The sequence below is a fragment of the Chlorocebus sabaeus genome, chromosome 20 (assembly GCF_047675955.1).
Source record: "Chlorocebus sabaeus isolate Y175 chromosome 20, mChlSab1.0.hap1, whole genome shotgun sequence".
Lineage (NCBI taxonomy): Eukaryota > Metazoa > Chordata > Mammalia > Primates > Cercopithecidae > Chlorocebus > Chlorocebus sabaeus.
In genome coordinates, this window is record NC_132923.1 from 8346507 (window position 1) to 8357684 (window position 11178).

Here is an 11178-nt window from a genome sequence, read left to right on the forward strand (position 1 = left end):
GGAAGTCAAGAGCCAATTCTGCTCAATCTAGCTGCTTATGTCCTGATAGGGCTGTGCCATGATAAGCCTGGGGGAACCCATGTGGCCACACAGGTGCCTTTCTCTTGTAGCTTTGTATGTGAGCTGGGAGCTCTTGTAGCTCATGCGGTTCCACTTCCTTCAGGAGCTGGGGACTAGCCTCAGCTCAGTGCTTTCCCCAAGATCCTCAGAAGCAGGAAGCTGCCTGGGCAGGTCTTCTATTTGGGAAAGGGCTGGGTCCTCTGGGTTTCCATACACCCTTGGCCTCACAGATGAAGACACTACTCAAGCTGGGTCCCTTCCTTACCCACAGATTGAGAGAAACCTGGACTGTCTTCCACCCTCCCCACTCTTGGTTCTATTCAGGACAAGCTCCTTCCCTCCCTGGTCTGCACCCTGGCTCTCAGACCCTTCTAGTGCTGACTTTTTCTGATTCCCCTTTAGACATTTAGAATCTTGGGCCTCAAAGCCTGTGGATTATATTTATAATTCAGTGATTCTCGGTTATCTTAGGGGACAGTCCATTCTTGGTACTATGAGAGTATAGTAAGATCAACCATCTGAGCTGGTGGGCCCACTGTGCCAAGCTTGGAGGAGTGCCAGGTCTTGCCACAATCTTACTGGGGTCCTAGCCAGATCAGTCCAAGCTCCTGCCCACCAGAGGTTCCCCAGAGGCAGGGGTTGGGAATGGAGGAGGCTCAGAGATGAGGCAGGTCCGCCAGATGACACAGCTCAAAGCAGGATCCACACTTCACTCTTTACTCATTGTTTATGGCCCATCCTTGGTCAAGCACAGCTGGCCCCAGGAGTCTTGATGGCAATTGGGCTGGGGGCTAAAGAAGAGAATGAGAAGCTGAGGCAAGCTCTGCCACAGAAGCTGCAGCTATGCCTCCTGTTTACTCTATCCTGCCCACCTGAGCGATGCCAGCCATGGTGCTGGTGGGGAGAGGAGGCAGTTCCCTGCCACCATTAATCCAGCAGTTCCTTGATACACCAGCAGCAGAGGAGGATGTAGGCGACTTCCTTCAGGGTCCGCTGGAAGCCCTCCCACCCTGTGCCCATCTTAATGACAGGCACCCGCAACCCAGTGTCTTGAGGGGCCCCTCCGAGGAAGAAAGGTAGGGTTTGGGCTAGGGGCTGTGTCCGGGGCTGCATGTGGGCAGCAGTTCTGAGGAAGGGTGTGGGAGCTGCCTCTAGTGCCTTTTATCAACACTGTCCCCACCCCCTTCAGCCTCATGACTACAGAGACAAAGGATCCAGGGTTTAGCAAAGGGAAGGTTCTAGGCCTGGGAACAGGCTGAGTCAGCCCCTCTAGACAGGGATGGGAGGGTGGGGTTAGTGGGAGGGAGGGCCTGGCCACTCCATCTTTCATCCTCCACAACTAGGCCAAGGCAGCTTCCCCTCTTTCAGCCAGGGTATTGCCCTGCCTGATTGCCCTTTTCCCAGTGGTTGGCACAACTCCTGCTTCTGCCCTCTGGTGGGCTCCTGCTGAGGCTGACACTGAGAACCATCAGTGAGAGCTCCTTTCCAGCTTGTTCTGCCCTGCCCCTGGGCCCCTTAAAGTGAGCACAGCCAGTCAGAGCTGGCAGCATTTGACCCAATTCTGCTTCTCCCATCCTCTGGAGCAGGAAGACACAGCTAGAGCAACAGGCACAGTGACAGGCATGGTTTATTGCCAGGTTATACCCTAGAACAGTGTCCTTCCCTCCCTCCTAGGGTGGGAGGTCATGTGCGGGAGTTTCGCTCCTCTTCTTCGTTCTCCAGTAGGTAGGCTGGACGGTATGTGGGGTGTCCTCCTGGGCTCAGGGACTTCAAAGCCGGGTTCCGCACGGTATTCTCCCGACTCCCCAGTGATGTGTATCTGGAGCAGGGAGGGTAGAGGGCAAGTATGTGGTAGGGTGTGCAATCCTACTGGCCCTCCCTATTCCAGCACCCTAAAAACTCCCTTACCCATTCCCTTCCCCTAATACCCTTACCCTCGGTCATACAGGATACAGTATGGGACAAACAGCTGACGCAGAAAGTCCCAGATGTCTCTGTAGGTCCAGTCCTGGGAGGTCAGAGTAATAGAATAGTCACAAATGCTCCCCTCTCCCACTTCTACCCCTGCTGTCCTGGGAAGGGGCCCATTGATGGCTCTTCTGCTCCCTTGGCCTCTTAAGGAGGGCTTGCTATCTGATTCTCTGGTATAGCTTGCTCTATGTATGCAAAGAGAAAGATAAGGACTTCATCTTCTCCACTCTCTGCTTTCCATTCCTGAACCACCCTCTACTGCAAGGGTGGAGCTCCAGGAGGACAGGCAGAGACCATGTCTGTGTATTTATTTATTTTTTGAGACGGAGTTTTGCTCTGTTGCCCAGGCTGGGGTGCAGTGGCGTGATCTTGGCTCACTGCAACCTCTGCCTCCTGGGTTCATGCCATTCTCCTGCCTCAGCCTCCTGAGTAGCTGGGACTACAGGCGCCAGCCACCACGCCTGGTTAATTTTTTGTATTTTTTGTAGAGACAGGGTTTCACCATGTTAGCCAGGATGGTCTCGATCTCCTGACTTCATGATCCGCCTGCCTCGGCCTCCCAAAGTGCTGGGATTACAGGCGTGAGCCACCGCGTCCCGCCCGATTTTTTTTTTTTTTTTTTGAGACGGAGTCTCGCTCTGTCGCCCAGGCTGGAGTGCAGTGGCCGGATCTGAGCTCACTGCAAGCTCCGCCTCCCGGGTTTTCGCCATTCTCCTGCCTCAGCCTCCCGAGTAGCTGGGACTACAGGCGCCCGCCACCTCGCCCGGCTATTTTTTTTTGTATTTTTTAGTAGAGACGGGGTTTCACCGTGTTAGCCAGGATGGTCTCGATCTCCTGACCTCGTGATCCGCCCGTCTCAGCCTCCCAAAGTGCTGGGATTACAGACTTGAGCCACCGCGCCCGGCCTTTTTTTTTTTTTTTAAAGACAAGGTCTTTTTTGTTGCCCAGGCTGGAGTGCACTGGCATGATCATGGCTCACTGCAGCCTTGACTTCCCTGGCTCAAGTGATCTTCCTGCCTCAGCCTGAGTAGCTGGGACTACAGGCATTGATCAGCCCACCTTGGCCTCCCAAAGTGCTGGAATTACAGGTGTGAGCCACTATGCCTGGCCAGAACTTTCTGTGGTGATGGAAATGTTCTATATCTCTACTGTCTAATATGGTGGTCATTTGAAATGTGGCTAGTACAAATACTAAAGTACTGTATTTTTTTTTTGGACGGAGTCTCACTCTGTTGCCTAGGCTAGAGTATAGTGGTGCCATCTAGGCTCACTGCAACTTCTGCCTCCCAGGCTCAAATGATTCTCCTACCTCAGCCTCCTAAGTAGCTGGGATTACAGGTGCCTGCCACCATGTCCCGCTAATTTTTGTATTTTTAGTAGAGATGGGGTTTCATCATCTTGGTCAGGTTGGTCTCGATCTCCTGACCTCAGGCGATCCACCTGCCTCAGCCTCCCAAAGTGCAGGGATTACAGGTGTGAGCCACTACGCCTGGCCTGCAATTTTTTTTTTTTTTTTTTTGAGATAGAGAGTCTTGCTCTGTTGCCCAGGCTGGAGTGCAGTGGTGCGATCTCAGCTCACTGCAACCTCCGCCTCCTAGGTTCAAGCAATTCTCCTGCCTTAGCCTCCCAAGTAGCTAGGACTACAGGTGCATGCCACCATGCCTGGCTTTTTTTTTTTTTTTTTTTTTTTGAGACAGAGTCTTGCTCTGTTGCCCAGGCTGGAGTGCAGTGGTGCGACCTCAGCTCACTGCAAGCTCTGCCTCCCAGGTTCACGCCATTCTCCTGCCTCAGTCTCCTGAGTAGCTGGGACTACAGGTGCCCGCCACCATGCACAACTAATTTTTTCTATTTTTAGTAGAGACGGGGTTTCACCCGGTTAGCCAGGATGGTCTCGATCTCCTGACCTCGTGATCCGCCTGCCTCGGCCTCCCAAAGTGCTGGGATTATACGTGTGAGCCACTGCACCTGGCCACGCCTGGCTAATTTTTTGTATTTTTAGTAGTGATGGGGTTTCACCATGTTGGCCAGGCTGGTCTCGAACTCCTGGCCTCAAGTGATCCGCCCACCTCGGCCTCTCAAAGTGCTGAGATTACAGGCATAAGCCACGCGCCCAGCCAGAACTGAATTTTTAATTGCACTTAATTTGAAAAATTGAGCTATCCACATGCTGTCAAATTCATCCTTTTAACGTATATAATTCAGTGGTTTTTAGTCATAAGTATTTCATTCTAATTAATTAAAATTTAAGTGTAAATAAATAATTAGTGGCTATATTAGACAGCACAGGTCTAAGTCACTATTCTGTCCACAGTAGGAAGCACAATGCCTGCTACTGAATTTGGGCTCAATAAATATTGGTCAAAAGGATGAACGAACAGATAGCACTGCCTCACTTGGATGATGAGGCCCCTTTATCCAGGTTCCAGGCTCTAGCCTCCCCACTACTACAAGTGAGCTAGGGTGCAGTGACTGATGGGGCACGTGAGACTGAACGCGATCAACCCTCTTCCCCATTACCAGCAGTGGGTTGATGCGCATGAACACAGGCCAGCCTGGGTCAGTGGGGCTGAAAGGGCAGAGGCTACAGGAGTAGGGGTCAGTCCGGCGGGTGCCCATCAGGACAGCCTCCAGCTGGGGGTGCCGTGCCTGCAGTTCACCCAGGGCCTGCTTCATGCTGCCCTCAGCTTCCAACATCTGCAGATTATACCTTAGGAAGAAACAGAAGTAGGGGTCGGGAGTGGGCTCTGTCAAGCTTCTCTTGGAGCCCAAACCTCCAGGCCCCTAGTACCTCTTGATAGTATCCTGTAGAAATTGTTCCAGCTCAGGGAAAGGGGAGATGCTGCGGATATACAGGATCTGGAGGGGGTTTGGAACATCAGGTAATTTCCTGCGGAGGGGGAAGAATCCACAGGCTTGCCAGCATGGACAGGGAAATGGCTCTCCTGAAACAGCTCACTGTTCTCTTTGGCCCCTGGAACAGACTCCCACCCCTTCTCCCTTTTCCTTGTCCTTTCCATCCATTAGACCCACTTCCTCTGGGAAGCCCACTCTGACCTTTCACCTCTCAAATCTAAGCACGCATCCCTGGTTCAGGTATGTAAATCTCCCATCTCCCCAGTGGACTGTGACCTCCCTGTGGTCAGGGATAGTGGCCTGCACATCCATACACAAGGCCAGGCACATATCATATGCTCAATATGGTGGGAGAATGGAACTGAGAGGTCACCAAGACTATCTCCCTCTTGAACTCCACCTATACACCCCCTTTCCCCTTGCTTTCTGGGATGTGGAACTGGAGAAACAGATCAGGGGTCTTGTCTCCCAGGGGGCAGGCTCACCTCTGCACAGCTGCATGGAAGAGGTGCAGGAGGGCGGTGCAGTCTTTGCCCCCGTTGAAGCCCACACAGAGCTGGGTGAGGCTGTACTGAGCCAGGGCGGTCTCAATGGTCTGTAGGGCACCTGCCACCTTTTCCCCCAGAGAAGACCCTGCCAAGCAGGCAGGGAAGAGGGCATCAGATGGACACATATGGCTATCAAAGGGGAGTGAAGGCATGCTGCCCTTGCTTAAACCCTTCGATATCTTCCCAATTGTCTGAGGATAAAGTCCAAACTCCTTCATGCTGCTCACTAGGCCCTGCAGAGTTGGCCCCTGACCTGCCATCTGCCACCCAGCCACACCTCACGGTAGCCTCAGTGTCATTCCTCCGTAGCAGGGGGCGTGGGGTTTGGGCTTCCTTCCATTCCCCTAAACCCCATGCTGCTTCCTTGCAGGCCATCATTTATACTATTGGCTCTTGCCCACCTACTAGACCAAATCCTCCTTATCACTCAGTTTATGTCACTTTGCCTTCTCTGACCCCAGATCAAGGCTGATCTCCCTGCTGTGGGAGATCACTCCCTTCATCACCCCATGCAGGATCACCTGTTTAATGTCCATCTTTCTTGTTAAAACACTCGTCCACAAGAGCAGGGCATACATTATCCTTTTGGGCTATATCCCCAACACCTAGCACAGTGCTGATGAAAGTAGGTACTCAATCAACGTTTATTGGAAGAATAATGAATTAACAGAAGCTATCTTCTGCCCTCTCTGGGATTTGCAGGAAGCACCCAACAGCCCCTGCATTACTGAGATCTGGGGTGGCACCAATGGCTTTGGGCATACTGCCCCTCCTCCATAAGGCCCCTACCTGATTCAGCGAGTTTGTATACAGCCTCACTGGCCTGCTCCACGGCGTTGGGCATGTAGGGGACCAGCGATCCCTGGGGCAAACGGGCAGTCAGGTAGGCCAGGCATTCCTCCAGGGGTCCTTCTTCCTCTGAGTCTAGAGTCAGCTTCACCTGATAGTAGTTGCTGCCCCAGTCAGGGTAGGAACCCAGGCCAAGCCTACGTCCAAAGTGGGCCTGGGCCTCAGCCAGAATGGGGGCAATGGAGGCTTCATCAGCAGCCACGTACAGCTCCTTTGAGTGGAACTGAACAGCTGGGTTTTGGAACAGTCCCTTCAGCCCCTCCAGTACCCGCTGCAGCAGCTCTGGAATGCCTGGGAAGAGGTAGACATTTCGGACGGAGACCAGTGGGAATCTGAAGGGATGACCAGTGCGAGGATCTGTGCCGTAATGCAGGCGGGCAGAGGAGGGCACCAATGACAGCTTCTCCCAGCCTTCCCCTCCTAGGGCTTTGGTGGCTGCTTCCAGCTCAGGGTGTGGCTTCAGCTCATCCCCAAAGGCCCGTGCCACTGCCTCAAAGGTCACATCATCATGAGTGGGGCCGATGCCCCCTGCTGTGAGGACATGGGTGAAGCGGTTGGAGAAAGAGGTGACCTCAGCTGCAATGGTGGCTACCTCATCAGGTACAACTGAGACTCGGCAAACCTGGACCCCTAGGGAGCGCAGTGTCCGGCACAGAAAGAAGGTGTTGGTGTCCTGAGTGTGTCCCTGGGGGTTGAAGGGGAGGATGAGGCCGTCAGTACTGTAGGGATGAAGGGCAGGGGGTTGGAGATGATGGCTGCATCCACCTGATGATGCAGTGCTCTGCTCTTTGAAGGACACCACCTCAGGCTGCTGAGGGGCCTGGACTGGACACAAGAGTGGGAAAATCCATTTGTTTGTTTTTAAAGCTGGGTCTCTGTCACCCAGGCTGGAGTATAGTGGCTCAATCACAACTCACTGCAGCCTCAACCTCCTGGGCTCAAGGGCCACCTCAGCCTTCCGAGTAGCTGGGACTACAGGTGCGTGCCACCACACTCAGCTCATTTTAATTTTTTTTGTGGAAACGGGGTCTTGCCATGTTGCCCAGGCTGGTGTTGAATTCTTGGTCTCAGTGATCCTCCCGCCTCAGCCTCCCAAAGTGCTGGAATTACAGGTGGGAGCCACCATGCCTGGCCTGCTTTCTTCTTTCTGTCCCCACTGCCACCAAGCAGGTCCTTAGCACCTTTCACCTGGACAATGGCAACAGCTTCCTGGCCAGGCTCCCAGCCTCCAGCCACAGTGCTCTGCTCTGTCTCCTCAGTAACCTTTATTAATGCGTCACTGTGATTGCATCACTCTTGGACTTAAAAGCCATTTGTTGTTTCCAACTGTATACAGAATAAAGTTCAAATTCCTTTGCAGAGTATTTGGGGCTGTCTGTGGCGTACACCCTATCTTCTTTTCCAGCCCCATCTCCCTCTAATTGTCTACAATGGGTTTAGTGGTTAAGGGTTTGTGTTCTGATGGCTGGGCGTGATGGCTCATGCCTGTAATTCCAGCCCTTTGGGAGGCTAAGCGGGGTGGCTTGCTTGAGCTCAGAAGTTCAAGACCAACTGGCACAATATGGTAAAACCCCATCTCTACAAAGAAATACAAAAACTAGCCGGGCGTGGTGGCACATGCCTGTAGTCCCAGCTACTTGGGAGGCTGAAGTGGGTGGACTGCTTGAGCCCGGGAGGCAGAGACTGCAGTGAGCCGAGATCATGCCACTGTACTCCAGCCTGGGTGACAGGGACCCTGTCACCAAAGAAAAAAAAGGGTCTGTGTTTTGGAGTAAGAGATTATCAGGCATTAGGCTGAAATCCCATCTCTACAACTTCCTAGGTATGTAACCCTGGGCAGGTTTCTCAACCTCTCTGACCCTCAGTTTAATCATTAATTGGGCTTTTTTGCTGACCAGGTGTGGTGGCTCATGCCTGTAATCCCAGCATTTTGGGAGGCTGAGGTGGGAGGACTGCTTGAGCCTAGGAGTTCGAGACCAGCCTGGGCAACATGGTGAAACCCTGTCTCTACACAAAAATACAAAAAATTAGCTCTAGCCTGGGTGACAGTGAGATTTTGTCTTAAAAAAAAAAAGGCTGGGCAAGATGGCTTATGCCTGTAAACCCATCACTTTGGGAGGCTGAGGTGGGAGAATTGCTTGAGGCTGGCCTGTTTAACATTGTGAGAACCCCGTTTATAAAACACACACACACAGAAAAATAAAATTTTAAAAAAGAAAAAAAGTGCCAACTTCGTAGGGTTGTTGTGAAGATTAGTAAAATCACATATATGTGATGTATAGCACACTGCCAGGCTCTAGTAGGCACTTAAAATATAAGGGTCATCACCCTGGCCAAAATGGTGAAATCCTGTCTCTACTAAAAATACAAAAATTAGACAGGCGTGGTGGCAGGTGCCTGTAATCTCAGCTACTTGGGAGGCTGAGGTGAGAGAACTGCTTGAACCTAGGAGGCAGAGGTTGCAGTGAGCAACCATTTGCACTCCAGCCTCAGCAACAGGAGCGAAACTCTGTCTCACACACATACACACACATACAAAAATAAAAATAGGGGGTCAGGGCTGGGTGTGGTGGCTCACGCCTGTAATCCCAACATTTTGGGAGGCTGAGGTGGGTGGATCACTTGAGGTCAGGAGTTCAAGACCAGCCATGGCGAAACCCTGTCCATCCCTACCAAAAATTAAAAAAAAAAAAAAAAAAAAGGGTCTATTAAGGCTGAGTGCAGTGGCTCATGCCTGTCATCCCAACTACTCGGGTGGCTGAGGCATGAGAACTGCTTGAACACGAGAGGTAGAGGTGCAGTCAGCTGAGATTCCACCAATGCACTCCAGCCTGGGCAACACAGTGAGACGCTATCTTAAAAAAAAAAAAAAAAAAAAAAAGACAAATTTACAAAGAATATTAAAAAAGATTACTATTAAAACTTGACATTTGGCCAAGCTCGGCGGTTCATGCCTATAATCCCAGCACTTTGGGAGGACGAGGTGTGGGAGGATCACTTGAGCCCAGGAGTTTGAGACCAGCCTGGGCAACACAGTGAGACCCTGTTTCTGCAAAAAAATAAAAATAAATTAGCCAGGTGTGGTAGCTAACACCTGTAGTCACAGCAACTTCAGAGGCTGAGGCAGGAGGACTGCTTGAGCCTGGAAATGGAGGCTTCAGTGAGCTGTGACTGTGCCACTGCATTCCAGCCTAGCTGACAGAGCAAAATCCTGTCTCAAAAACAAAAAAACCCTTGTCATCCTTGAGTCATTTCCAAAAAGGCTGAGTAAAACTCTTAAATATACAATACATACACCTGTACCTCCTCTACTCAAGGGGCTTCCTGTCATTGTTGTGTAGCCCCTCTGCCCTCTACCACACTGCTTGGTAAATTGCAATGACTTTTTTATTTTTCTTCAATCAGCTCTCAGGTTGAAAAATTGTAGGGACTTTGCTACAAGTTTTTCAGTAGAGTAATTCAAAGAATGAGGGTTAATTTTCCTTCAGTATGCTGGATCCACTCCAGGATCCTACTGCAGCAAGGAGGCTCCCACCCTGTCTCATCTCCCTCCATGGAGGGATGTGCAGCAGGCCCTTAAGGACAAGAGAACGCGGCGCCCTCCCCGCTTTTCTGTCCCAGACACACCTTAAGGATCTCATCTCCAACAATGATGATGCCAGCCGTCACGCTGCGCCCCGGGGAAAGTTCAGAGGCCCTAGATGTCATGGTCCTGCCTTCTCTGCCCCTCTGCAAGGCTCTCCAGTAGCCACCCAGACCCCCAAATAGGGGTCGCAAGCACAGGCGGCCCGCCAGGTCTACAGGGCACTGGGGGCCATAGCCTGGGAACAGGGGATCCTGGGTCGAGGGAACCTGGAGAAGCCGGAAAGGACAATGGGGGAGAGCAGGCGTGCACGTTCCTCCTTAGAGGAAGACCCTAGTCTTCTCTAACCAGATCCTTGACAAGCGACTCCTTTATTCCTGCCTCTTTAATAAACGTGTTCCCCAATCCCAACCCATGCCCTTTTAAATGTCTTCTAAGCTTAACTCTAGTCTTAAAAACTCCTTCTCTCTTGAGAACCTACCGCTTTAAGTGTCTTCCGTTTGCTGAGCTGGTCTCAAGTGTCTGCTCTATCTTGGGCATCTGTATCCTTTTGAATGTCTCTTCGGGGCATCTGCCCCTTTAAATGTCTACGTTATCCTGGGCCTTGGCCCTTTTCAATGCATTCGCTCTCTCCACCCCGAACCAAAATCCTGTCTCTTTCTACTTCAGGCTTCTGCACCCTTTCTAGCCCTGAATCCCTTCTCCCCACCAAGCTTCAAATTACTGAGGGCTCCTAGGCTCTCACCTGCCTGTTCCGCCCCTTCACCGGGTCTTTCCCTTGTTCCTTTCCTCATGTCCCGGGGCAGCTTCCGTACTTAAAGTCCCGCCTTACTCATACGTAGCTGACATTGAGTGGTGATTTTGGCTGTCGCTTAGACTCTTCCAGGGTCCCATTGGTGTATTCAACTGTCGCTCTCAGGTTTTAGCCAGTGGGTGAGAGCAGGGCCTGATTATTATAGGCGACAATCACGTGGCCACCCCTCGCCCGGAAATACGGGGGCCGGACCTTAGCCCACGGTCGGGGGCGGGACCTCGGGAGTTTAGGGCGCGAAAGGAGCAGTGGTTGGAGGTGACGTAAGGTCCTAGGGGTGTTTCTGGTGCTGGATTCAAATTATTGTTATGCAAGTGTTGCTTTGTTTTATTTAATGGGTCAGTTAGCCAGGGTTTAAGCTATTTTCATTCACTGTGACTCTAACACTAGGCTAAGGGCTTTTACTGGAGTGAGCAAGGATCTTATTTTGTAGCAGAAGTTGGAGGGACACAGAGAAAGATTGTCACCATTGTCTGTCGGGTATGAAGACCCTGGAGTAGGTG

The 11178-nt window shown here is 51.7% G+C and overlaps 2 protein-coding genes across 4 annotated transcripts; both read right to left on the minus strand.

Annotated features, from left to right (window-relative positions):
• Positions 1–633: 633 nt before the first annotated feature.
• Positions 634–1322, minus strand: LENEP (lens epithelial protein). Its single transcript, XM_073008341.1, has 2 exons — positions 933–1322; positions 634–851 (listed from the first exon to the last, which is right to left on the minus strand). Exon 1 carries the CDS (start codon positions 1171–1173, stop codon positions 988–990), a length of 186 nt encoding a protein of 61 aa, XP_072864442.1. The 5' UTR covers positions 1174–1322; the 3' UTR covers positions 634–851; positions 933–987.
• A 347-nt stretch (positions 1323–1669) lies between these two features.
• On the minus strand, positions 1670–10689 carry FLAD1 (flavin adenine dinucleotide synthetase 1). Of its 3 annotated transcripts, none has more exons than XM_007976908.3 (8): positions 10610–10688; positions 9909–10133; positions 6222–6966; positions 5370–5517; positions 4820–4918; positions 4549–4738; positions 1995–2068; positions 1670–1879 (listed from the first exon to the last, which is right to left on the minus strand). In XM_007976908.3, exons 2-8 carry the CDS (start codon positions 9987–9989, stop codon positions 1744–1746), a joined length of 1473 nt encoding a protein of 490 aa, XP_007975099.1. In that variant the 5' UTR covers positions 9990–10133; positions 10610–10688; the 3' UTR covers positions 1670–1743. The 3 variants fall into 3 exon arrangements, with proteins under 3 accessions (XP_007975099.1, XP_007975100.1, XP_072864438.1); XM_007976909.3 differs by lacking the exon at positions 10610–10688 and adding an exon at positions 10346–10603; XM_073008337.1 differs by lacking the exon at positions 4820–4918 and having other exon boundaries at positions 10610–10689.
• Between the last annotated feature and the right edge of the window lie 489 nt (positions 10690–11178).

What these genes read in the sequence shown, in the direction of transcription:
- LENEP (XM_073008341.1), bottom strand. Translation starts at nt 1,173, where the DNA reads ATGCAGCCCCGGACACAGCCCCTAGCCCAAACCCTACCTTTCTTCCTC.
- FLAD1 (XM_007976908.3), bottom strand. Translation starts at nt 9,989, where the DNA reads ATGACATCTAGGGCCTCTGAACTTTCCCCGGGGCGCAGCGTGACGGCT. An exon ending in TTCCATGCAGCTGTGCAGAG is followed by an intron (nt 4,919 to 5,369) that starts GTGAGCCTGCCC and finishes CCCCCTCCGCAG; the next exon opens with GAAATTACCTGATGTTCCAA. An exon ending in CTACAGGATACTATCAAGAG is followed by an intron (nt 4,739 to 4,819) that starts GTACTAGGGGCC and finishes TTTCTTCCTAAG; the next exon opens with GTATAATCTGCAGATGTTGG.